At 37.3% G+C, this 22,890-nt stretch overlaps 2 protein-coding genes across 3 annotated transcripts in view; both read right to left on the bottom strand.

Annotated features, from left to right (window-relative positions):
- Positions 1–22,890, bottom strand: part of LOC120414391 (5'-nucleotidase domain-containing protein 1) — a 313,824-nt gene that overhangs the window by 69,381 nt on the left and 221,553 nt on the right. The window lies entirely within an intron of this gene.
- LOC120414392 (cryptochrome-1) lies at positions 3,022–21,527 on the bottom strand. Of its 2 annotated transcripts, XM_039575567.2 has the most exons (6): positions 21,387–21,527; positions 12,202–12,501; positions 11,796–12,130; positions 4,896–5,557; positions 4,587–4,835; positions 3,022–4,526 (listed from the first exon to the last, which is right to left on the bottom strand). In XM_039575567.2, exons 2-6 carry the CDS (start codon positions 12,347–12,349, stop codon positions 4,283–4,285), a joined length of 1,638 nt encoding a protein of 545 aa, XP_039431501.1. In that variant the 5' UTR covers positions 12,350–12,501; positions 21,387–21,527; the 3' UTR covers positions 3,022–4,282. The 2 variants fall into 2 exon arrangements, with proteins under 2 accessions (XP_039431501.1, XP_039431502.1); XM_039575568.2 differs by lacking the exon at positions 21,387–21,527 and having other exon boundaries at positions 12,202–12,712.

The following is a 22,890-nucleotide window of genomic DNA, read 5'->3' as shown; positions in this document are numbered from 1 at the left end:
AAGTTGAACTGAAACCTGGGGGAAAAATTTCCCGAACATTCCCTAAGGGAAACACCCAAAATTAGTACCTGTGAATTGCCACCAGGTGAAATTTTGGCGTGGCGGTAGTGTCGCCAGCCCCGACGGCGGAGTGGCGTATCTATATATATTTAGTCTATGCTAGAATGCACATCAAATGCAAATCTTTAACCTCTTATTTGCAAAATCCTATTATTACTCCAGTAGCAATGCAAAGGAAACGGGAAGCTTCTGAATTTCTATCTTGTCCGAGGCGAAAAATGAATGAAGAAAACTTAAAAAGTAGTGCCCTAAACAATATAATAAAGATAAAAACCAACAATGCCAAAGTTTTGTCTGATTTCAAGTTTATTCTAGCATAATTGATATATCATCTTCATCTAGAATAATTTTCCAAGAGTTACAGATTGAAAATATGCTACCGTCATCTGGGGTGAACCGGGACTACAGTCTGAATAGGGACAGCAGTGTTTAGAGCACTTAAAGGTTTTAAATTTGGAAATGGATGTACACATTTTGTTGGTCTGAGTCTGTTCTATCCGAAACCAACCAGAAAAATCAAAATATTATGCTCTAACATGGTTAAAACTGCTGTCCCAACTCGCCCCATGTGTCCCAATTCGCCCCAGTTGACGGTAATCATCATCGCTAGAAATTAAACTTTTAACACAACAGACAAACACAAACACCCCATCCCCTTTTTCTAAAAACGATTGTATTTTTCTTTTATAACATTACATAAATAACACATAATCTACTAATATTAAATAATTAGTCTTCAATTTCCGATTCACTCTGACTTTGATGAACTATTTCTTCATTTTCACAACAAGATTCGCCGGAAGCGATCAGGGGGACGACTTCGCCTTCCATCATCCGTCCAACATCCAGAACCACAAAATTCCATTTTTGTGGAACTATCATGATAAAAGGAGATCAGGAGTCCTGTAATTAATATTCCACTTCCCTATTTCCGTTTAAATCCGGTCTACTTTAAAATCAGGACCCTGAAAATTCAAAACCGTTCAAAAAGAAAACAGAAAACTTTTGACAAGGAAATTTTCCCTGAGCAACCACCAGTTTGCTGCGATTTGTTTGGCGGGTTTTAAAAATCATGCATGTCAAACGGCGGGTTTTAAAAGTCATTGTTTATGTTTTTGACATTAGTTTACATGAAGAATATATGCCTTTTAAGACAAAATTTAGAGAAAGCATTTAAGCAAACCTTCAAAAATCAGTATTTTTTACGTAGCAATTCAGGGCAAGCAATTTTTAAAGAAAATGGGAGATCTACCCTCGTGTCTACCACTACAAATGTTAAAAAAAATTCATTTCAAAATGTATAATTTTCAAGGGAAAAATGTTTTGGAAATATCTGCTGGCCGGAGGAACCGGATTTCTTAGGGCTCGACAAGACAAGACAAGTATTCGGAATGTCGCCAGGGCTGGCCAGACACGTCACAAGAATGCCGATGAAAGCACGGTGGCTGACTCAGGTTGCAGGAGTTTCAGAAAAATGTGGGAGTTCCGAGTTACCAAAAGCCTGATCTACAACGGGAAACTGCTGCGATCCTGCGTTGTACTGCGATGACAGAAATTGTTGTCTTTCGTTCTAAATACGTAGACATTCCTGCGATGAGCGATGATTTTTTGGGTAAGATTTTATGGTATTTTACCATTTATTACTGGGCAACCGAGCTTTTTTTGTACTTGCCATTGTGTCAAGTAGTACAAGAATATGGCATTCCCGTGTTATTTACTTCTGCTCAGGCAGTTGACATGAAATAAAACAGGTATATTTTGTTCTGGACAAGGTGTGGTAAGTAAAAATACAATTTGTTTTCTAAATAATAGGGTCGCAACTAACAATTTTAACTTATAACAACAAAAGGTAAACTCCATAACTGCTTCGGCAATTGTAATGACACAAACGTTCTCAGTGTATATTGAATATATTCTACTTGGCATGATTATTTTAATTCAACTCGTTGACATATTCGTTACGAAAGTCGCAAAATCATACAAAATCAAGCAAATGCAAATTAAAAATTTTGCAATGACAGGTAGATTTTGCGATAGTTGGTCAATCCATGTAATTACTACTCGTGGTTTTAGAAATCTTAAATCTGTGTTTCCATATCAAGGTCGAAACCGGCGGGAGTTTAATTTTCGAAATAGGTGTACATAATCTTAACACTCGAAATGTAAACATAAATCTATTTAAACAATCTGGGGAAAAAAAACTCTCAACTGTGACAATATCTGGAAACTAACGAGACAAATTTGACTAAAAATCATTCATCGTAAATGAAAAATTTCGTTTAAAATTTCCATCCGTCCTAATCAATTGTTTGAAAAGAGCTTCGAGCTCAATATTTTCCCTACTGTCAAAATGTGTAAAATTTTCAAAATGTTAAAATTGTTGTTGAAAATTATTCAAATGAAAAAAATAATTATTAGTTCTTGAGTTGACTCGTCAAATGTATTTTTTATTTGTTTTTTTCGAAACAGACAAGTAAAAAAGCTTGAAAAACACGAAATTCATATAGCAATTATACTCGAAGACGGTAGCATCCTAGAAAAAATCAAATTACTTGAGGAGAAGTCCAGTCCGGTGGAGGCAAAGAAAAAACAACAAGCAAAACAAAAACACGTTGTAGTGAACATAGCGCGCAAAACTAGCAGAGATCACAGCGAATATGACATAACAAAGAATATATATAACAAATAATAAAAGTATAAACAAAACAAACAGAAAAGCAACAGCAAAATTGAGTGCGTTTAGAGAGAAAATGATAGTGAGTTGTAGAGCAAAAAAAAAAAAGAAAGAAGAAAACTAATTAAAACTGCAAACAAACAAATAAAAAAACATGTACAGAGGGATGACGCTGAATTCAAAAAGCAAATTAACAAAGAAACAAACCAAAAAAAAAGTGAAAACTGATGTTCTTGTTCAGTATGTGTGTAATATATTGGAAAGAAGCAAAACAAGAAAACAAACAATCTGTTACTGTACGGATCTTTTATTTCAGGCCGAATAAAAAAATAATAACGGGTCTAAAATAAAGCAGAAAAATACAGTGTAAAACGTTGACCGAATGTTGTTGCTGTCGAATTGTTTTATTCTTTGGCTTCTGAACAACTACACTAACTCTCACAGACGGATTTCTTCGAAAGGAACCAATTGGGGACACACGACTAGTTTTGGTTTTTTTTTTCTCTTTGTCTTGGTATCAAAAACGCGTTATACACTTGGTTGACATGACAGTTTCTTAAATGTTCTAGTTCTAACAAAAATATATAAATGTTTATCGTTGCATTATTCATTATGTGGGACGCGGGAAGTCCTCGATATAAGTTTGATTCATCTTCTTAACCAAGGGTGTCCATCGCTTTTGAAATTGTAAAAAGACAGAACTTTGTGGTACAACTTCTCAAAACGATGGATCGCCCTAATCTACTCAATTGACGTCTTTTTCTCTTCACGGCACTCGATTCCAAATAATCTATCAGATACAACAACTGAGCAATTCTCTGAGATTTCGAACAATTATTACGTTTATTTTTTTTTTTTAATTTTTATGTGAAATTTTATCTATCAGTACTATCTTGATAGTAAAATTCAATTTTGAAGGAGCTATTACACTATGGCAAACAAACCCGCACTTTTTCGCGTTTGACAGTTTCCCAAACTTGCAAACAAGACAAAATGTATGCAAGCTGACGTTGCTGCAAACAAATGTTGACGAACAAACAACGCAGACAAACTGTCAAAATGTGCGAGTTTGTTTGTTTGTTTGCCGTAGTCTGATACCTCCTTGACGCATATTATACTTTTTCTATAATTTCGCTGCCGGCCACCGTGTGTTGGGTGGAAGCACACAACAATATTTAACGTGTTCTCTTCAATAATGAATTAAAATGAATTAAATGTAACAATTTTGAAACTTAATTTTAAAATCAAAAAAGTATTTTTAAACTTTATGTTTAATATTTTTGTAAACATAATGTTGGTCTTTGATTATAAAGAAAATATCCATTATTTTTCAACAAAATAAACGTACAAAATTACATCAAAAATGATTCAATCTTGAGAGAATTGCTCAACTTCCACACTTAGATTTCTTTACCGAATTCGGTAGTTGAAAAATCGGTAAAAAGTCTGTCAAAATGAAAAAAAATTACCGAAATTCAGAAACATTTTACCAAATTCGGTAGAAAAATCTAAGTGCGTTCCCATCAACAACTGCGTCCAAATCTCCGTTTAGCTTTCCGCCGCGACGTCCTCGGGCAGCCAGAAGAACTGCCGCACCTCGTCCATGTCCGAGGGCCGACAGTGGGCCGGGGTGCTTCCGCCCTGGTCCAGCAGCTTCTGCCGGATGGCGTTCATCTTGTTGGCGTTGCACTTGTTGACCTCGGCCAGGTTTACCATCGGGGCCGGATAGTCCTTGCCGATGACGCATCCGTACTGCTCCTGCAACTCGGGCGGGGCCTTCCACGGTTCGTGACTGGTGGGAATAAGAGTTAGTTGACCATTTTCTTAGAGTGACGGGGGCATCAACACTTACACATAGAGCGCCGGAAACTTCTCCAGCTCCGGCAGGTACCGCTTGACGTACTCTCCCTTGGGGTCGAGTCGACGTGCCAATGCGACCGGCGAGGTGCACGAGGACGAATCCAGCAGCTTCTCGAAGGCGGACGACGAAACCCACATCCAGTTGCCGGCACAGACGGACCAGTCAGCGTCCAGCAGATACTTGAGGAAGTGCTGCACGCCGGCCTCCCAGGAGATCCACAACCCTCCACGGGTTAGGAATCTACGGATGAAAACCATGTTAATGTCAAGAACTCACTCAGGTCAATCCTCGTAATCTTACGTTGCCGTAATGTTACGCAGGATGTGGTGCAACCAGCCCTCGGCCATCAGCTGCCGCATAGCGGCATCGATCAGCGGAAAGCCAGTGCGACCCTCCTTCCACCGGTCCAGCGAGTCGTCCTTCGCCTCGTACCACGGAATGTTCAAACAGATCGGGTTCAACTCCATCACCGCGTAGTGCGGATTGTGCACCGACATGGTGTAAAAATATTCCCGCCAAATCAGCTGCCCCGTAATGTGATGTCCCCCAGGATGCTTCAGCTGGTTGTTCGCTTGAACCCGGGCAAACAGGTCGTGCACACACCAGTAGAACATGCGCACCGACAGACAACCAAACCGCAACGCTGCACTCATCGAACTCGGCGGAGCCAGGAAGTCCGGCCTAGCCTGCGTCGGCAGATAATACCCCTCGCGAAAAGCTTCCTCCTCCTGCTTCAGCCGACGGCCCAGCAGCTCCAGCGCCTTGGCCTCGCCGCCGGTCCACCGTTGGCGGGCAATATCGGCGTTTCCCTCGTAGTAGATGCCAAAGTCCTCCGGTACCGGGGCACGCTGGAACAGCTTCAGCTCGGTTGACAGAATGGACGGCAGGCGGCCGAACTCGACAAACTCGAAGCTCGGAGCGCCGACCGGACGCGGCGGCTCGCCGATGATGTTGACCGTGTGCTGTAGGGGAGAGAGTAACGGGGTTTGGAGTAAGTCGTTTAACGTCATGATTCGAATTCCCGGACGCTTCGAAACCCGGACACTTCAACTTGTTTTATCAATAATTATTATTTGGATATAAATAAGTTCGCATTATGAATGTCAAAACTGTGTTATTTGATGTATTCTAACATCAACTTTCATTTAAAGTTTGTTTGAACGCTGTACTGCTCCTGATCGCATAAATGTCCCATATGCATTTTCATCGATTTCGAGTTATTGATGCAGTTTGGTTCAAAATTGTGTGCTCTTTCGAAAGAGCCTATAACATCCACTACTTTCTTCTAGAAATCAGGAGGAAATCCAGGTTTTTCGCAAAAACTTAACACGTAGCCTTATGTATGGGACAAACTTCAAATGCGTTTTTCTCAGCTTGCTGTTTTTGCATATGGGACATTTATGCGAACATGGGCAGTGTAGTTAATGCCAAAACAATTAAATAAAATAAAATTATAAGTTTACCAAAAATGCGAAACATTTCAACGGAAATATTTCATAGGCGTCCGAAGCACCGGGAAGGCAGAGCAGAAATTTATGTTTTTTGATTTTCTTATATTCTAGTCATTTTTTATATAAACTATCGATTGTTTTGATGTTAACAGCTTATTTGAGACCTAAAGAATGCCACTCACTAACATTTCAGTCCAAATTTGTGCGATTCATAAGCAAAATCGAGTGTCCGGAATTCGAAGCAAAAGTGTCCGGATTTGGAATCAGCTTTTAACAGTGTCCGGGATTCGAAGCACATTAGCACAACAAGTCTTTTTATTTTTCAAATTCTGATGAAAAATTGTTAGAAAAGACATATTTTGCATGTATTCTCTTAAAACTGACTGTTTATACTAAATCCTGATTATATTTCTACATTTCCAACTTATTACATGATTTTTTACCAACTATATAACAAAATAATATGGTACTAAGTGTCCGGATTTCGAATCATGACGTTAGTCTAGTTGATTTCTGGAGTTTTCTTTTAAAAAAGGTCCAATAAATCAAATTGTATTTTTTTTCTTTTTGGGTGTTTTTTAATACCCCTGACACAAGGCGGTTTCAAAAACACCCCAATTTTGATTAAATTGTATCCAAATCTATGAAGGTTAAGCCATTTGCCAAAGGAGCAAAACTCTAGTAATTTGATCAAAAATTTGATCATTTCAAATTGTTCTTTTTTATATTCTCCAAAAAAAAAAAATGAGGAAATTAAAAAAAAAATCTTTTTTTCCTTTGTCCATTATTTGTTAAGCTAATTAAAGCCTTATGAAATACTCTTAAAACTCATGTTTCATATTTTTTATTTTGTTTAAGCTTCCATATTTCAGTGACCCAAAATTCCAATCAATAATTTCAAAAATATTGAAAATTGTCTGTACCTTCCCACGATGTACTTAGAAGAACACATTGTAAAAATTGGAAAAAATGTTGTTAATGTCGTTGAAAAATTATGATCGTAATAAATTGTTTGAAAGCTGTTTGAAATGCCTTTTCCTGGGTTGAAAATCATGTGTAGCATGTTTGGGCTAGATAAAAAAATATTTAGATTTTTTTTGTCCCGCAAAAAGTTATTTGTCCGTGATTTTTTGTTTCGTCGATACTTAGATATTTTTAAAACTAATGATTGCAAAACAACTGGACTGGTTTAAAATGCATTTTCAAACACTTCTTCGATGTCATCCTATCTTGTCGCTCGTCTTTTTGGGGCAAATTGAGTTGAGAACGTAATTTTATGCTGCTCACAATGCAATGACTTTCATAGATCCTCAAAATTTGATTTCAATCCTGAGCTAAGTTTGACACACGAACATGCCCGACTACCGTCATCTGGGACGAATCGGAACAACTGTTTTAGTCTTATTACTGCACAATAATTGAATATTTTTTTATTGGTTTTGCGATAGAAAAGAATATGCTTCCCATGCGCCAGTGACAACGCACACCGCGGGTTTGGTTTTCTAGCTTCGGTACGAGCCCGAACCCATTTGTGTGTTGGTATTTTGGTTTATCGTACCAGCGCATCAAGACACGCGTTGGCTCGTCAGCTCGGTTTCGTACCTGGCACTCACCCGTGGCATGATCTCAGCGTCTGAGCCAAGTTGGTGCCTCACTTTTGACCTTCACAGATCCTAAAAAATCGATTTCAATCCTGAGATATTCAATAAAAACCGAAAAAACTCCGTGCATTTTTGTCACTTTTCTTATCAAAGAAGTTTCAATCTTGTCGTGCTATCTTGACACAGCCTGAAAATTGATATAAGTGCGACAATTGGCCAAAGGGATTTCAGGTCAGAACGCGATTGACAATCAAATTCAACCAAACTTCGGGGCAACGCACAGAAATGTTACTCTCAGGGTTCCAATCCAACTGTCAAATCGGGGTTCCAATCGAGCAACAAGACCATGCAAGAACAAGGTCAGAATCAATTTAAAATAATTTTGGGCAGAAAAATGAGTTTAATAGCAATAACAAACATTGTAAAACTAACGTTCTTATTAAAATGATAGTTTTTGTTAAGTTTGTGCTAGTTCGGTACAAGAAACGTGCCAGCACCAAGAAATACTATAAGTTTTTCAACCATAGATTTTAATGACTTTGGGTGTTTAAAATTTCTCCCAAAACATTTCATTTCCCTGTGTAGGTCCCTATACATAACTTGTTTGTTGTTGTTTACATTGCGTGCTCTCATTTTTTTGTTTATTCAAGGTCAAACATTGAAACGATTGAAACGCTTTTTCCTGGGAACGTCAACGTACGACATGATAGCACGACAGCGTCGAGTTGAGACGGAATGACCCATATTTTACCTGAAACATTCTGGAAAATTATAGAAAAATATTTTCAGCTATCTGTGATTGTACCGTTATCTGGGGTGAAACGGGACATATTTCGGATAGAACAAACTCAGAACATCTAAAGAGTGCATCGTTTTCCAAATTTCAAACTATTAAGAGATCTAAAAACTGCTGTTCCTGTTCGTCCCGATGTGCCCCAGATGACGGTATTAAATATAAAAATAATTGTAATTTTAAATTATCTTCATTTTTATTAAAATCCTAATTAATGCCTGTCTTTTAAAACATGGCGAGCAAAAATTTGTTCAGCCGTTCCGGAGATATCATTCAATTTTTTATCCTATGAGCAACTCTCTACGAAATCGGCCGATTTCGACCATTTTTATTTTTTGTATTTTTTTATTTGACCTAAACTTTGTGGGGGCCTTCCCTATGACCAAATATGCTATTTTGCGTCATTGGTTCACCCATACAAGTCTCCATACAATTTTGGCTGCTGTCCATACAAAAATGGTATGTAAATATTCAAACAGCTGTAATTTTTGAGTGAATTTTTTGATCAATTTGGTGTCTTCGGCAAAGTTGTAGGTATTGTTGAGGACTTTTGAGAAAAAAATAGGTACACGGAAAAAAAATTTGCAGATTTTTTTATCAACTTTTTTTCACTAAAACTCAATTTCCCAAAATACGTATTTTTTTATTTTTGAGATTTTTTACTATGTTTTAGGGGACAAAAATCCGCAAGTTTTGAGCCATAGAGAAACATGGTCAAAAAATCTGCCGCCGAGTTATGAATTTTTGAAAAAAAACAGTGATTTTTGGAAGGGCCAAACATTGAATATTACGCCCATTTAAAATGTTAGTCTTGATTTAAAAAATTTCAAAAAAAATTTTTCGAAAAGATCGGAAAATTTCACGATTTTTCCATGTATTAAAATTGAAAATCGGACCATTATTTGCTGAGATCACTAGAAAATGGTGGGTTGTTTAGGTGAGATTGAGAAAACTTCAATTTTCGTGTTTCTTTTTCTTAAAGCGGCTCTATCTTAGCAACCCGAGGTCCAATCTTCAATGTCTCTTAGACAATTTTGTAGCAAATTTTCTGAACTTTTCAAAACAAATATTATTAGAAACGGTCACTCATGGTCACTATTTTTAAAAATTGAAAAACTGCAAATATTTCGCTAAAATCAAACTGTTGGTGGCTATATCTTGAAAACGGTGCCCTTTATCAATAAAACTGTAAAGTACTTTTCGATTGCAAATTAAATTTTGCATTAAAAAATAATGTCAAACTTGTTTTTACATGAAACTTCGATTTTTTCCAAAAATCACTATTTTTTCAAAAATTCATAACTCGGCGGCAGATTTTTTGACCATGTTTCTCTATGGCTCAAAAGTTGCGGATTTTTGTCCCCTAAAACATATAAAAAAATCTCGAAAATCAAAAAATATGTATTTTGGAAAATTGAGTTTTAGTGAAAAAAAAGTTGATTTAAAAATCTGCAATTTTTTTTCCGTGTACCTATTTTTTTTCTCAAAAGTCTTCAACAATACCTACAACTTTGCCGAAGACTTGGTTGATCAGAAAATTCACTCAAAAGTTACAGCTGTTTGAATATTTACATACCATTTTTGTATGGACAGCAGCCAAAATTGTATGGAGACTTGTATGGATGAACCAATCACACAAAATAGTTAATTTGGTCATAGGGAAGGCCCCCACAAAGTTTGAGCCAAATCAAAAAATACAAATAAAATCCATTTCCGGTTTTGGTAGAGGATTTCTCCTATGCCAAAAAAAAGCAAATCAATCCACTTTTACGACTTCCGGGTCTTTTGTGGTCTCCGTTGCAAGTTTCTGCTCTGTTCTAGGCGTCCGGAGGTTATGTGTGGTGAAACACTCAAAACCTCTTTTACGCGAAACCCATGCCAAACTTGAACTAAATTGGAGCATTTTGACGTGCTGGTTTGAAGTGATCATACTTTAAATTTTTGGACCACAATTCTTTTAAGAGATCGCAGTAAGCTATGGTCGCGTCCGGTTTGTTTGATTTTTCGCTCCGCGTTTTTTTTCGTCTTCTGAGGATTTCCGTCAAATTCTTATCGGCTAGTTCTAGACGAACTTGTGAGTGGCAGTGGACAAGGTGGAGATGGTGGAGATATCCGGGATTCGCGTTGCGTTGCTGCATGTCCGGGAAGACGTCGCTGACCTGGAATAGAGCCTCAATCGCGCAGATGACGAGGAAATCTTGGCTGATTTGATGCGGCCGGATTGGCGGCTCCTAAGAACTTAGGAGCTGCAGGTTGGGACACAATCTGGCTGTGTCTTTCGAAGATTTTAAGATTTGCTGATTCTTGGTGAGAGCTTTCCATCATTATTTGCAAAATGATTATATTCCCTTATATTATTATACTATAAATTCAATAGCCCTCCTACCCCTTCCTCACTTTCCCATTCCTTAATCCCATTTTGGCCAAATCCACTTCCCCCTAAAAATATAATTATCTGCCAAATTTACACTAACAAACCACACCTAACTGATCCGGAGCGTTTGGTACGGTATGTCCACGCATCCTTCCTCCCCTGTAGATTCTGTGGAATGTGATCCGTTCACAGAATCCTCTCTGCGGTAAACACAACGCAGTAGGGCTGGCCGCTTTAATTTTTGTATTACATTTTCGGGTGATCTCGGATGTAATGCAATTATTAATATAGACAAGAAAAGTGCTTGGGGCGTAATCTAATCACAAGACTTTCCAGCATGCTTTCATCGGACTGGCTGCGTTTGTGTTAGATTAGATTAGATTAGATTATATTGGACCACAATTCTTTTATGAGGATTTGTTGCTGTTTAAAATTAATTGATATTTTGAAAATTTTTGATAGAAGCATAACTGAAATGAAGAACGTATAAAGCATTTTGTGATACTTTTTGATTTGAAATGTTGAATCTCAGGCTTTAAATTTGAAATTCTCGAACTCGACCAGAGCCGAGGGACAAAAACCAAAAAAAAAAATATTATTTACTCAACTTGATCCTGTTGGTTTTCAAAAAATAAGAATCTTGGCAAACGAAACGTTCATTTTATTCCACCTTCAGGTCGCTCATACCGAAACTTGAAGCATCAAAATAAATCCCCGAAAACCGGAAATTTCAACTTGCTAAATCCAAAATGGAATAAAAATTTCCGAATTTTAAGTAAGTTGCACATTCAGATACACACACCCACCCTTATGATCTGATTCTCGTGCGACGCCATTCGCCAAAATAAACTGGTTTATTAAAGGCTCGCCAAAGCGTCGCGCGACCTTATCACGTTATAACTTTTTTCTTAACTCTGCGTAATCTTCTGCTCTTATTTTTTGTCCCTTCCCATTCTACACACTGATAACGTCTCGACTCACCAGAAACATTTGATAGGTCAGCGGCGGGATGCCGCCGTTCGTCGCGATGACCTGCTCGGGGTCCCACAGGGTGTGCGACACCTTCTCGACGCACTTGACGTCCATCATGCGGCACAGGTTCACGATCTGGTCGTCGCGCTCCTTCCAGATGGGCTCGCAGTCCTGCTCGTAGCAGAGCTTCTTGATGTTGAGTTCCTCGAACAGGCGACGCATCACGTTGACCGCGTTACCCCGGAAGATGTACAGCTGACCGCCGATGGCCTTCAGCTGGCGGTCCAGATCGTCGAGCGATTCCATCAGGAACTTCATCCGGTTGTAGCCGACCAATTTGGTGCCTGCGAATTGAGAATTCATTGATTAGCACTTTTGTTTGATGATCTCGGAGGGGGGAGGACTTTGTACTCACCAGCGCTTTCTCCGTCGAAGATGAAGATCGGGTACAGTCGCACCGATTCCGACTGGCCACCGCCATCGTTGCGCAGCGCCTCCAGCAGACTCGGATTGTCGTGTAACCTGAGGCCATGGCGAAACCAGAGAATGTTGTTCGAAGTCATACTACCTGCGGCTGCTACTCCACGACTGATGTTCTCGCTCTGGGCTATGTTTGCGATTGTGGTGAAGGTTGTTCCTCAATACACAGGTATAGGACGGTAGACGACGACGACGACGACTGTGAAGCTGGAGATGAGCAAACACGGATCGAAACCTGGAAGGTTTGATAACGATTGGTGGTGGATTACAGTGTGTCCCTAACCCAAGTTGGCTATAGGCTTATCGATTCAAGGATTTGCAGAGGGCAGTGTAGACCACAAGACGACGAAGACGCAGGCCTTTCTTTCGCCCATAATTGGCTGTACAAAGTGCTGTGCTGTTTTTGCTGCTTTCGCGATTGCGTTCGTAACGTAGACTGAATCGACGACGGCTTCGTCAGCCTGTTCTGCTGCTGTGCGTATATAAAAATAGTATAACTGTAGGTATGTTGGTGAATGACGAACGTGTTCGCTGGTCATAAAGAAATCGACAATACATAGCTGCCGACTATAGGTATACGGACTATGTCCGGAGTCACATGTGAACGCAGTAGGGTAACCGGACACCGCTAATATCTTTGACCTATCTCTTAAGTTGTTTTAAATCTGCTTTAATTCAGAACCTTTATCCTGAGCTAAGCCAAATCCAACAAAGAGGTAAAACGTTGTTCTTAAAAATCTGGGACACCCTAGCGTACAGCACACTGAGAAGTCTTCTTGCGAACAATTTCCGATCTACAACAATGGCCTTTGCCAGCAACAACACGTGCGACGATGAACCAATAATGATTGTTGGAGTTGCACTCGTATAATTGTACGACTACATGCGCGCGATAATGCTTGGAGGCTGCAAATTGGCGTTATCAATCCGTTTGGTTGTTTGGGAATGTTTGGAGACCTGATAAAGAAATTAAACAAAAATCACGCGTGGGGGAACTTAAGTGTACACCGGTTGGACAACCTTATTCTTTTTGGCAACAGACGTGCTGTTTTGAGAACATTTGTAGAAATATTGTGTTTGGAATAAAATGTGTCCGAAGCCTTGATTGTTGAGACAATTGCAAACCTCTATTTACACCTAAACTTCCATCCACCCCGGGATTCGAACTGACGACCTTTGGATTGTTAGTCCAACTGCCTACCAGCGACTCCCCCGATACAGGACCCAGGGAGACGACTCCTACACTGGACTGAGCTAACGACCTAAAATCTAGGTTAGACCAACATTTACTTCCCCGTCCGACGGAAAGCGTGATCAGACAAATCTCGTCTCGAAAAATGCAACCGGGATCTTCTGAATGAGTTTTTGGAAGTCAAGCCAATACATTTTTTATGTTGCTTCACTGCCCCTGATCGCATAAATGTCCCATATGCTTTTTCGTCGTTTTTGAGTTATTGATGGGACCATCCATAAACCACGTGGACACTTTTTTGAAATCTCGACGTATCACTTTTTCCAAACGATAGCCATATTTAGTTTGATTTTTTTTTCGATTTTAAAAAATTGTGCACTCTGAAATATTTTTATCCAAATTGCCCACATTAATTTCGTCTAAGAATAAAATTAAGATAAGTCTTTTCGTTCCTGGGATACAGCCACTCATATAAAAATGTTTAATATAATTTAAGTTTTTAAGTGTCAGCCCAACAGCATTTATATTTTCACGAATGATTTCTTTATTTTCACTTTGAAAATCGGGCCATACATTTGTGAGAAATAGCCATTAGAAATTTTAATGCTGTTTAGACGGAACTAAAAAAAACATACATTCTATTGTTTCTACAGTCCTGACTCGATGATCTGAAGCCTCGATTATCCGAAGTTTCGATTATCTGATGGTTTCTGTGGGGCTTTGGATAATTATCACCTCTGTGATTTTTTAAAGTTTCAACAATGCCACGAGTTTGCCTTAATATTCCGTATATTTTGTTACATCTGCGGAGAACCTCCTTTTACTGCCCAAAAACCTAAACTTATTATTTGCAATTCCGTCGTGAAACTACTCACTTTTCCTGTCATTCTTGAACGACGAAATAGCCTACTTTTCTGTACCAAAAATAACAGAATCGAATAGCAACACTTTTCAAAATAAATGCTGAAAAGTTCTACTTTTCAGCACTCAAATGGGTGCTGAAAAGTTGAACTTTTCAGCACTTGTTTCGAAAAGTAACACTTTTCAACATTTTTTTGATTCAAACGATTTATTGACAAAATACATGAAAATTTGACTTAAAATGTTTGGTTTTTGGAATTGCAATTTATCCAACTCGGTGAACCTCGTTGGATAAATGTACGACTCGTGCTGAAAAAATCCTCTTTTTGCAACTTGTTGCATAAACTACTATTTTGCAATTCCGTCGTGAAACTACTTAGGCGTCATCCATAAAGTATGTCACGCTCTAGGGGGGAGGGGGGGTCTGAGAAAGTGTGACATTGCGTGTTGTAAGTATAGGAAAAGCGTGACAAAGGGGGGAGGGGGGGGTAAATTTTGGCTGATTTTAGCGTGACGTACTTTATGGATGAAGCCTTACTTTTCCTGTCATTCTTGAACGACGAAATAGCCTACTTTTCTGTACCAAAAATAACAGAATCGAATAGCAACACTTTTCAAAATAAATGCTGAAAAGTTCTACTTTTCAGCACTAAAATGGGTGCTGAAAAATTGAACTTTTCAGCACTTGTTTCGAAAAGTAACACTTTTCAACATTTTTTTGATTTAAACGGCTGGAACAAAATTGACAAAATACATGAAAATTTGACATAAAATTTCACTCAGTGTGTGTTTTTTGGAATTGCAAAAAATGTTGTATGGAACTCGTTGCAAAACTTGATTTTTTCAGCACTCTTCGTGATACGTGAACTTTAAGATACATGTATTGGTTTAGATGTTTATTCAATAGTTCTTTTGTAAAATAGTCGACAAAGTATCTAATTATGGCCTAAACTAACATTTAAAACGGGTGTATCTCAAAATTGGGACCATTTGGAGCAATTCTGGACCCGAATTCGGATTCAGCAGGCAAAATTCTACTTGGAACATAATATTATATACATATATATATATATACTCGTCTCAGAGACAAGAAACATTTAATGTTTTGTTGAATTGTATAATCGAATCACGAACATTTTTTGCTTTTTTTCTTTTTCTTGATTTAAACATCAAATTCGAGTTTTGCGACCCCATTTCAGTCCAATTTGAATAGTTGATTGCATAATAAATAATAAAATGCATTTTTTCAATATTTCATCTCGGATTTACAATTTTTAACCTTCCTGGGGTGTTAAGAAAAACTTACGTCAAAGGTGTTAAGGGGTCTATATGACCCCGGAATTGAAAACGCTGGCAAAAATCCATTTTGCACCCGATTTTCGTTCTTTTGGACGCAAATGAAAGGTTTGGATGTCTAGAAAGGCACCTGTGCTATGCGGACCCGATTTGGCCACTTTGGTTCCTGGGAATCGATTCCAAAGTAACAAATTTTCCGGCAAACCGACTCTCCGCAGTTTTATAAGATTTAGCTATGGACTAATGCATAATAAACTATATATAATATTTAAAAATACGAGTCATACGCTCCGGAACAGGTTGCATGCCATTTAGATCATATCTGACCGCTCTGGAACCGGTTCCGGATACCCTGGAAGTGGCCAGATTGCTATTTTGGTAAAAGTGTCGCACGATAGGGCGACATGTCAAACTTCATGGAATTACATGCCATGCACACTGGAACCAGCAAAAAGTCAATTCGACCATATCTGGCCACTCCGGAACCGGTTCCGGATACCATGGTAGTGGCCATATGGCTATTTTGGTAAAAGCCTAACGTGCGACATATCAAACTTCATGGAATTACAAGCCACGTACACTGGAACCAGCAAAAAGCCAACTGGACCATATCTGGCCACTCCGGAATCGGTTCCGGATACCCTGGAAGAGGCCAGATTTCTATTTTGGTAAAAGTGTCGCACGATAGGGCGACATGTCAAACTTCATGGAACAAGAAGCCATGCACACTGGAACCATTAAAAAAGCCAACTGGATCATATCTGGCCACTCCGGAACCGATTCTGGATACCCTGGAAGTGGCCAAATGATCATTTTGGTAAAAGCCTAACGTGCGACATATCAAACTTCACGAAATTATAAGCCATGCACACTGGAACCATTAAAAAGCCAACTGGACCATATTTGGCCACTCCGGAACCGATTCTGAATACCCTGGAAGTGGCCAAATGACTATTTTGGTAAAAGCCTAACGTGCGACATACAAACATTCATGTTTATTTTACAAAGTTAGGAAAAGTCAGAAAGTTTCAAGTCTGTAAGTTAGAATGAATAAAAGTTACAGCACATTTTATAAGCCGTCTGGGTCATATAGACCCTAACACCTTAGGAAGGTTAAATCACTTAGGCTTAGTTCAGGGATCATACTTAAGCTTGACAATAAAAATAAGACAACGATTTTTTTTTCGGTGGTTCGATAATCCTAAGTGATTTTTTTCCGAAGCCCATACTGCCCCTGATCGCATAAATCGACGGTAACATTTCAATAGGCATCATGTACATTTTGACACTTTCTGGGTTATTGCACATTCTGAAAGTACTCCTATAAGCTACCTCTTCACCAAAAATGAGCAAAAGTTACTTCAGTAAAGTCTGTTTAATAATGATTTTAAATAAAGTAACATAAACAAAATATCTGCCATCAGCAGTCCCTGTTTATATAGCCCTGTCAACCTGTCAAACAAAAGACTACATGAACCTCGTGACGAGAAAAAAGCATCATGAACAAAGTGCCATGTACATTCGGCGAAGAAAAACGAATCATAACAAAGCGTCCCTCTCAATGACAGCAGGGTGATATAGACGTTGGTGATTTCAAAAGGAGTTATGTTTGTTTTTCTTAAATAAAACGACGGAAATAATGTTTTATTGAATTTGGATGATCAAGTATCAGTAAAAGCAACGTTTTTCATCGTTTGTTATTATTAGAAAATCTTATTTTGCTTTTATATTAAAATGGGAATTGAAAATGGATGCTCATCATTCAAATGCGTTTTTCACAAAACGCATGGTTTGTACATGATGCTTTTTGAAATGTTGGCGTCCCATATGCATTTTCATCGATTTCGAGTTATTGATGTAGTTTGGTTCAAAATTGTGTGCTCTTTCGAAAGAGCCTATAACATCCAGTACTTTGTTCTAGATATCAGGAGGAAACCAGTTTTTTTCGCGAAAATTTAACACGTAGCCTTATGTATGGGACAAACTTTAAATGCGTTTTTCTCAGCTTGCAGTTTTTGCATATGGGACATTTATGCGAACATGGGCAGCATAGTCCCATAAACATCTTTAGAATCTTTGTGAAATTCCGATGAATAGTACCGCAAAAAGCTAGTTTGTTTTAAGAAATTGTAAAAATCCCACTTTTTTTCGCAACAGCTTGCTATTTTTACATTTAGGATAGATTTGCTTCGATCGGCAGTCCACTGGAATCAAGTTCATGATGTTCATATTTTTGGTGTTGATATCGCTTTTAGAACTACATTAGAATTTCTTCAGAACAGTCAATGTGATTGCACATTTAAAAATTGTTTGCTCAAAAACTACTGTCACTATGAAGCGAAATTCCGAGACGACATTATAGTCGATTAAAATTACAGCTAAATCATAAAATTTAAAACAGAAAGAAGGAATTTAACGTTGTTTTAAGATCAAAACTTTCTCAAAACGTCCTCTTGAGTATGGAATTGAACTTTTCCATCTTTTCAATGAGTGTGTAACAAACAACTCCCGTGTAACTTGCTACCTGCTTTTTGTGGTTATTGCAAATCTTTTCATTCATTCTAGATTATCTTGTTTTTCTGGTTCAGCTCAACCTCTTCTTTACAGGCGCGATGATATCGAAATCAGATCCTCGGAAAAGGTAAACTTGTGAAACAACTTCAAACCATCCAAGTGTAATATTTCCGATATTTCCTCTAATGAGCAATTAGTATTTTTGTTAGCGTAACCCCTGGAAGCGAATGATATAACGTTTCCAGTACTTAGTTGCTGTGTGTTCGATGTCATAACCGAATTTCACCCAATCTTACATTGTATCTCATTGCGCAACCTTTAAGAAATTCGCAAGAATAATATTGATTGCACTTCGGCTAAACAAGATTTGAACAGTAGGTAACCATCAAGTACAGACGCAATTATGTAAACCCAGTCCACGTGACCAGACCAGAAGTGCTTTCCCTTTTTCCTGAGCTGACAGTTACAATTCACTTCCTCTATTTTGCTTGAGGTGGGAGTAATGTTAGCTGCAGTGGTGAAAGCCGGTATCTAAGGGCTGACACCCTTATTTACCTGAAAAGTTCTTCAAATTTGGAAACATTCAACTAATTTGGCTTTTTTTTTATTTGAATGTCACTTTTGCAAGTTAGAAAGGTTTCGTTACAGATTCTGATTTCGAAATGGCAAAATGCATCACTTGAACGGATTCTTTATTCTGGAACAAAGAAAAGTGGTACCGACATTCGTCACAGCGACGGCGGAGAATCACAGGAAATGTTCAAACAACCGGATTGTTACCGCAGATCGGGCAAAATTTGAATACATCCGGAGAAATTTCTAGAATGTCTGGAATGCCCACAAGCGCGACTGCTTCAACTCAACTCTTTGCAACTCACATCGGTGAGAAAATACTTTTTACAATAAATGAATTTTTCATGTACTCCAACGCGCGCGAAAAACTCTCCGGAGGTGAACACAAAATTGGCATATTGCATTTGAATCGCGACCGATCCGAGTGCTGAATGCATCTCGAAGGATTTTTGATTTTTAAATTTGCAAATCATGATGCCATCTGCCATTTGAAAACATTGGGCCTCTTTGCATGTCCGATTTGATCAATGGAAAACTGTTCAAATGCAGATTTTATCGTCAATAAATTATTACAAAAGTAACTAGAAAAAGTACAAACAAATCTGTGCTGTGATTATTCGAAATTATTTAAAATTCTTCAGACTATAACATAAAAATAAGTATTCTATTCAAAAAGATTTACTTACACAATATCTGTGTATTTTCAAATGTTTGTTAAAATTTGTCGGATTCGTCATTTCCAAATCGTGCAGGTAAAATTTCTATTTAGGGGAACAGCATCTAACTCCATCGTGGCTCTAATGTTGGCATGTCAGCAGTTTGACGATCAATTACAGCTCATTAAAAGCGTTTACAACTAAAACCGAGTGATAAGTAGCTCAAAGGGGAAGTGAGCAAACAAGTTTCTATCAACAGATTTAAAAAATAAGTTGTTTGAATAGTAAAAATCAGCAAATAGAATGACAATTCCCCCAAGTTTATTGTCTACCAAATCGTCTATCAAAATATTCAAACAGGTCGCAAATGGATTCAAAGTTTATGTCGTTTCTTCCCCTTTTAAAAAAATAAGCTGTGTTCTAAAATCGTATTTTTTCACTCATTTAATTTGAGCTTAGTAATGCCTTATTTTATTTTTTTGCATTTTTCAAAAATTTGTTCTTTAGAAACTTGGGATAACTACAGGGTGGCCACTAAAGTCGGGAAAAAGTCAAGAATCCGCCAAAAATCGGGAAAAATTCCCAAGCATGCTTGTATGAAACCCTAGAATTCTGTAATATTTTGTTCAATTTACAGCATAAATTTAAGGTTTCTTTCACTATTTCAATCTATTTGTGAATGTTAGGGCTATTTAAGACATCTTAATAAATTTTGGTTGCATTTGACACAGATTTTCATGTTATTTTTATGAATCAAAAGATTTTTATTATTTTTTGTTTATTTAGCAAAAGGTGAACATCTAACTTAAAACAAAAACAAAGTTAATGAAAAACTAGTATAAAAATAGAGCCTAATTTTGAAGATTGTTTCATTTTGTCACATTAACATAATACTTGAATAAAAGATTTTAACTTTAGTTTGGCAATGGTTTTTTGCGGTAAATATTTTGAATGGTTTATCTAAGTTCATTAAGTCATGTCAATTTTTTTCCAAATGTTTCCCTTGAACTTTTTTGTGAGTATGGGTAAATTACTATCGATTAAACTTGTATCACTTATCGTAAAACTTAAATATCGAATAAAATCCAATCGTTGTTCGTTCTAAATGAAAAAATGAAAAAAAATACGTTTATAAAACAGGAAAAAAATAATTTCAAAACATAAATCTAAGAAATTATTTATTTTTTTCCATAAAATTATTTTAAGAAATTATTATTGAGGGTTTGTTCAAATATTACGTACAGAAATTTTCTGTAATTAAGCCTTATCAAACTAAATTTTATATATATTCATTCATTCATTCATGGAATCATTCATCACAATTAATAACAATACTTAAAAGAGAATTTCACAGCAACATTTTTTAAGCAAATTCCTAGATATTTTCTAAATTCCTTGCTTCCATTTTTTAAGTTAAGGAACATGATGTTACTTTCTGTTTTTACGAATGTTGTTAACAGTCTGATTTTTTTGAATTCATGTAGATTTTTTTTTATCGAGGGTTGGTATCGACTTTTTTTATAAAGAGTTTTTATAAAGAGTTTTTTATTTGAAATCAATCTTTAGATATGAAATGCCTATTATTGTGGTTTCTGGAAAAGTCGGGAAAAAAGTTAAATAAACCAGTTTTGGCTATATTTACTGAAACATTCAAAAAATCGTACCATAAAATGAATGAGCTCACTGGAATGATTCACATGCATTATTTTTTGTAGCATTGCTGATCACATCACTTATTTATTATACAGCTACATTGCAGTCGTCATTGGTGAACTTAATTTACAAATCCGTACTCGATAATAACTTGAAGTAAAACAAAAATGCATAATTTACTTCATGCCTCCAGAAAGCGCCCGATGGAACAACGCAATAGGATTCGATGCACTGTGTTTGAACTAGAAATCTATATATTTGGAAGCCCCTGAAGTTCTATAAACCGCGGTATAGAAACTAGTCACCACCAAATGGCTTACGATGCGATTACAAATCCTTACAAAGGAGACACCATATAGACCACAGGTTACTCACCTGGGAACAACATCCGCCGGACAGGCACGGGAACCACTGGTACAAAACACGTCTTCCTCGGGTGAGGCCACAACAAGGAATGAAAACGACGGTCGATCCACAAGTGGCACCTTGGCGGGCCGGAATAAAGTCGACGCAGGAAGATTCCTTGAAGAGTCAATGAAATTCGAAGGAAAACATGACACCGGCTGCGAGACATGCGCAGATCGGTTTCCAGCTGATTTGAATTAATTGACTCGTGTAAAATTGTTTTATGACTACTATTTTTTATATGCTTTTTGAAATATTAAAAATAAACAAAACAAAAATGCAGCATATGAAAAAGTTTGCACACCTTTTACAGTAACTATATAAAACATGTGATGAAACATGCGAAAAATTGTGGTAACAGGAAAAAAAACCTATACTAACTATGTAACTATGTTTTATTCTCATGCTTAACATTTTGCCCCATAAATTCAAATCAAAATTATTTCTATATACACTCAAACTCCGATGGTTTGACACCAACTGTTGTCAAACGAACGGGGTCACTTTTTAGTTTGACACCCCTTTTACACTGAGCTCACACACCCTACCAAACGTTTGTTTTGATAGTGTGCGTGAGCGCCGTGTAAAAAGTGACAGTTCATCACTTTTTAGTTTGACTTTGACCAACCAACGGGGTACAAACTAAAAGTGTACAATATCAATTACTTTGAAAAATGCTAAAGAAATCAGACAGATGTGTATTTTATTCGAAATATTCAGACATAACTTCTGTCAAAATGAACATTAACAGCAACTTTGTTAAAAGGTTGTTCATCTATTGGAATTGTGTATGAAACTTATCTAATAACTTATAACTAAGCCTTTGGGTCGATAGAATTACATTTTTTTTATGTTTGGCAGCAATCGTCCATTTTATTTATCCATATATGCCATCGAGAACAAAATAAAATATACAAACTTCTGGGCAACGATGGAAGAATCATCATCAAAAGAAAATCTTTTGACGTTCATCAAGAGAAAAAATACAAAATTGAGCATGGCTCCTCTCTCGCGCACGAAAAATCGGTAAAAGGAATCTCCAAAAAACATCATCTTGATTATTCGGTGGAACATCTTTTTCACTACTACACTTGCAAGTGTATCGTCACACGTCGAAGAATGACCTGTATTTTTGGCCAAAGCAATGCTGTAGAGCGAATAATTTGATTTGATTTTTGATAAACAAAATATTAAATTTTAGCTATTTGGGTGATCAAAAACAATCAAAATGCAAATCTTGATGCAAATAATATATATTTTTTGTTTGTATGACCTTTTAGAAAACCAAAAACTCAGCCAAAAAATGCATTTTGAATCCAGAAGGGAAAGGATCACCAGTTGTGTTGATCCGTTCGAGATTTGAACCCCGATCTACCGCGTACCAGGCGGAAGCGTTACCACTGGGCTACGTGACTCTGTTGGGACTTCAGATTATAAAAAAGCATCAAATTCGAATTCTGTGACCTATTTTTTT

The sequence above is a fragment of the Culex pipiens genome, chromosome 3, assembly GCF_016801865.2.
Source record: "Culex pipiens pallens isolate TS chromosome 3, TS_CPP_V2, whole genome shotgun sequence".
Taxonomy (NCBI): Eukaryota; Metazoa; Arthropoda; class Insecta; order Diptera; family Culicidae; genus Culex; species Culex pipiens.
The sequence above is the reverse complement of the archived record's forward strand: the minus strand, read 5'-3'. Positions and strand labels throughout refer to the sequence as shown.

Coding starts and splice junctions, on each gene's coding strand:
- LOC120414392 (XM_039575567.2), bottom strand. CDS start 12,349: ATGACTTCGAACAACATTCTCTGGTTTCGCCATGGCCTCAGGTTACAC. Junction 12,131..12,201: donor CTTCGACGGAGAAAGCGCTG/GTGAGTACAAAG, acceptor CTCAATTCGCAG/GCACCAAATTGGTCGGCTAC. Junction 5,558..11,795: donor TGACCTATCAAATGTTTCTG/GTGAGTCGAGAC, acceptor TCTCCCCTACAG/CACACGGTCAACATCATCGG.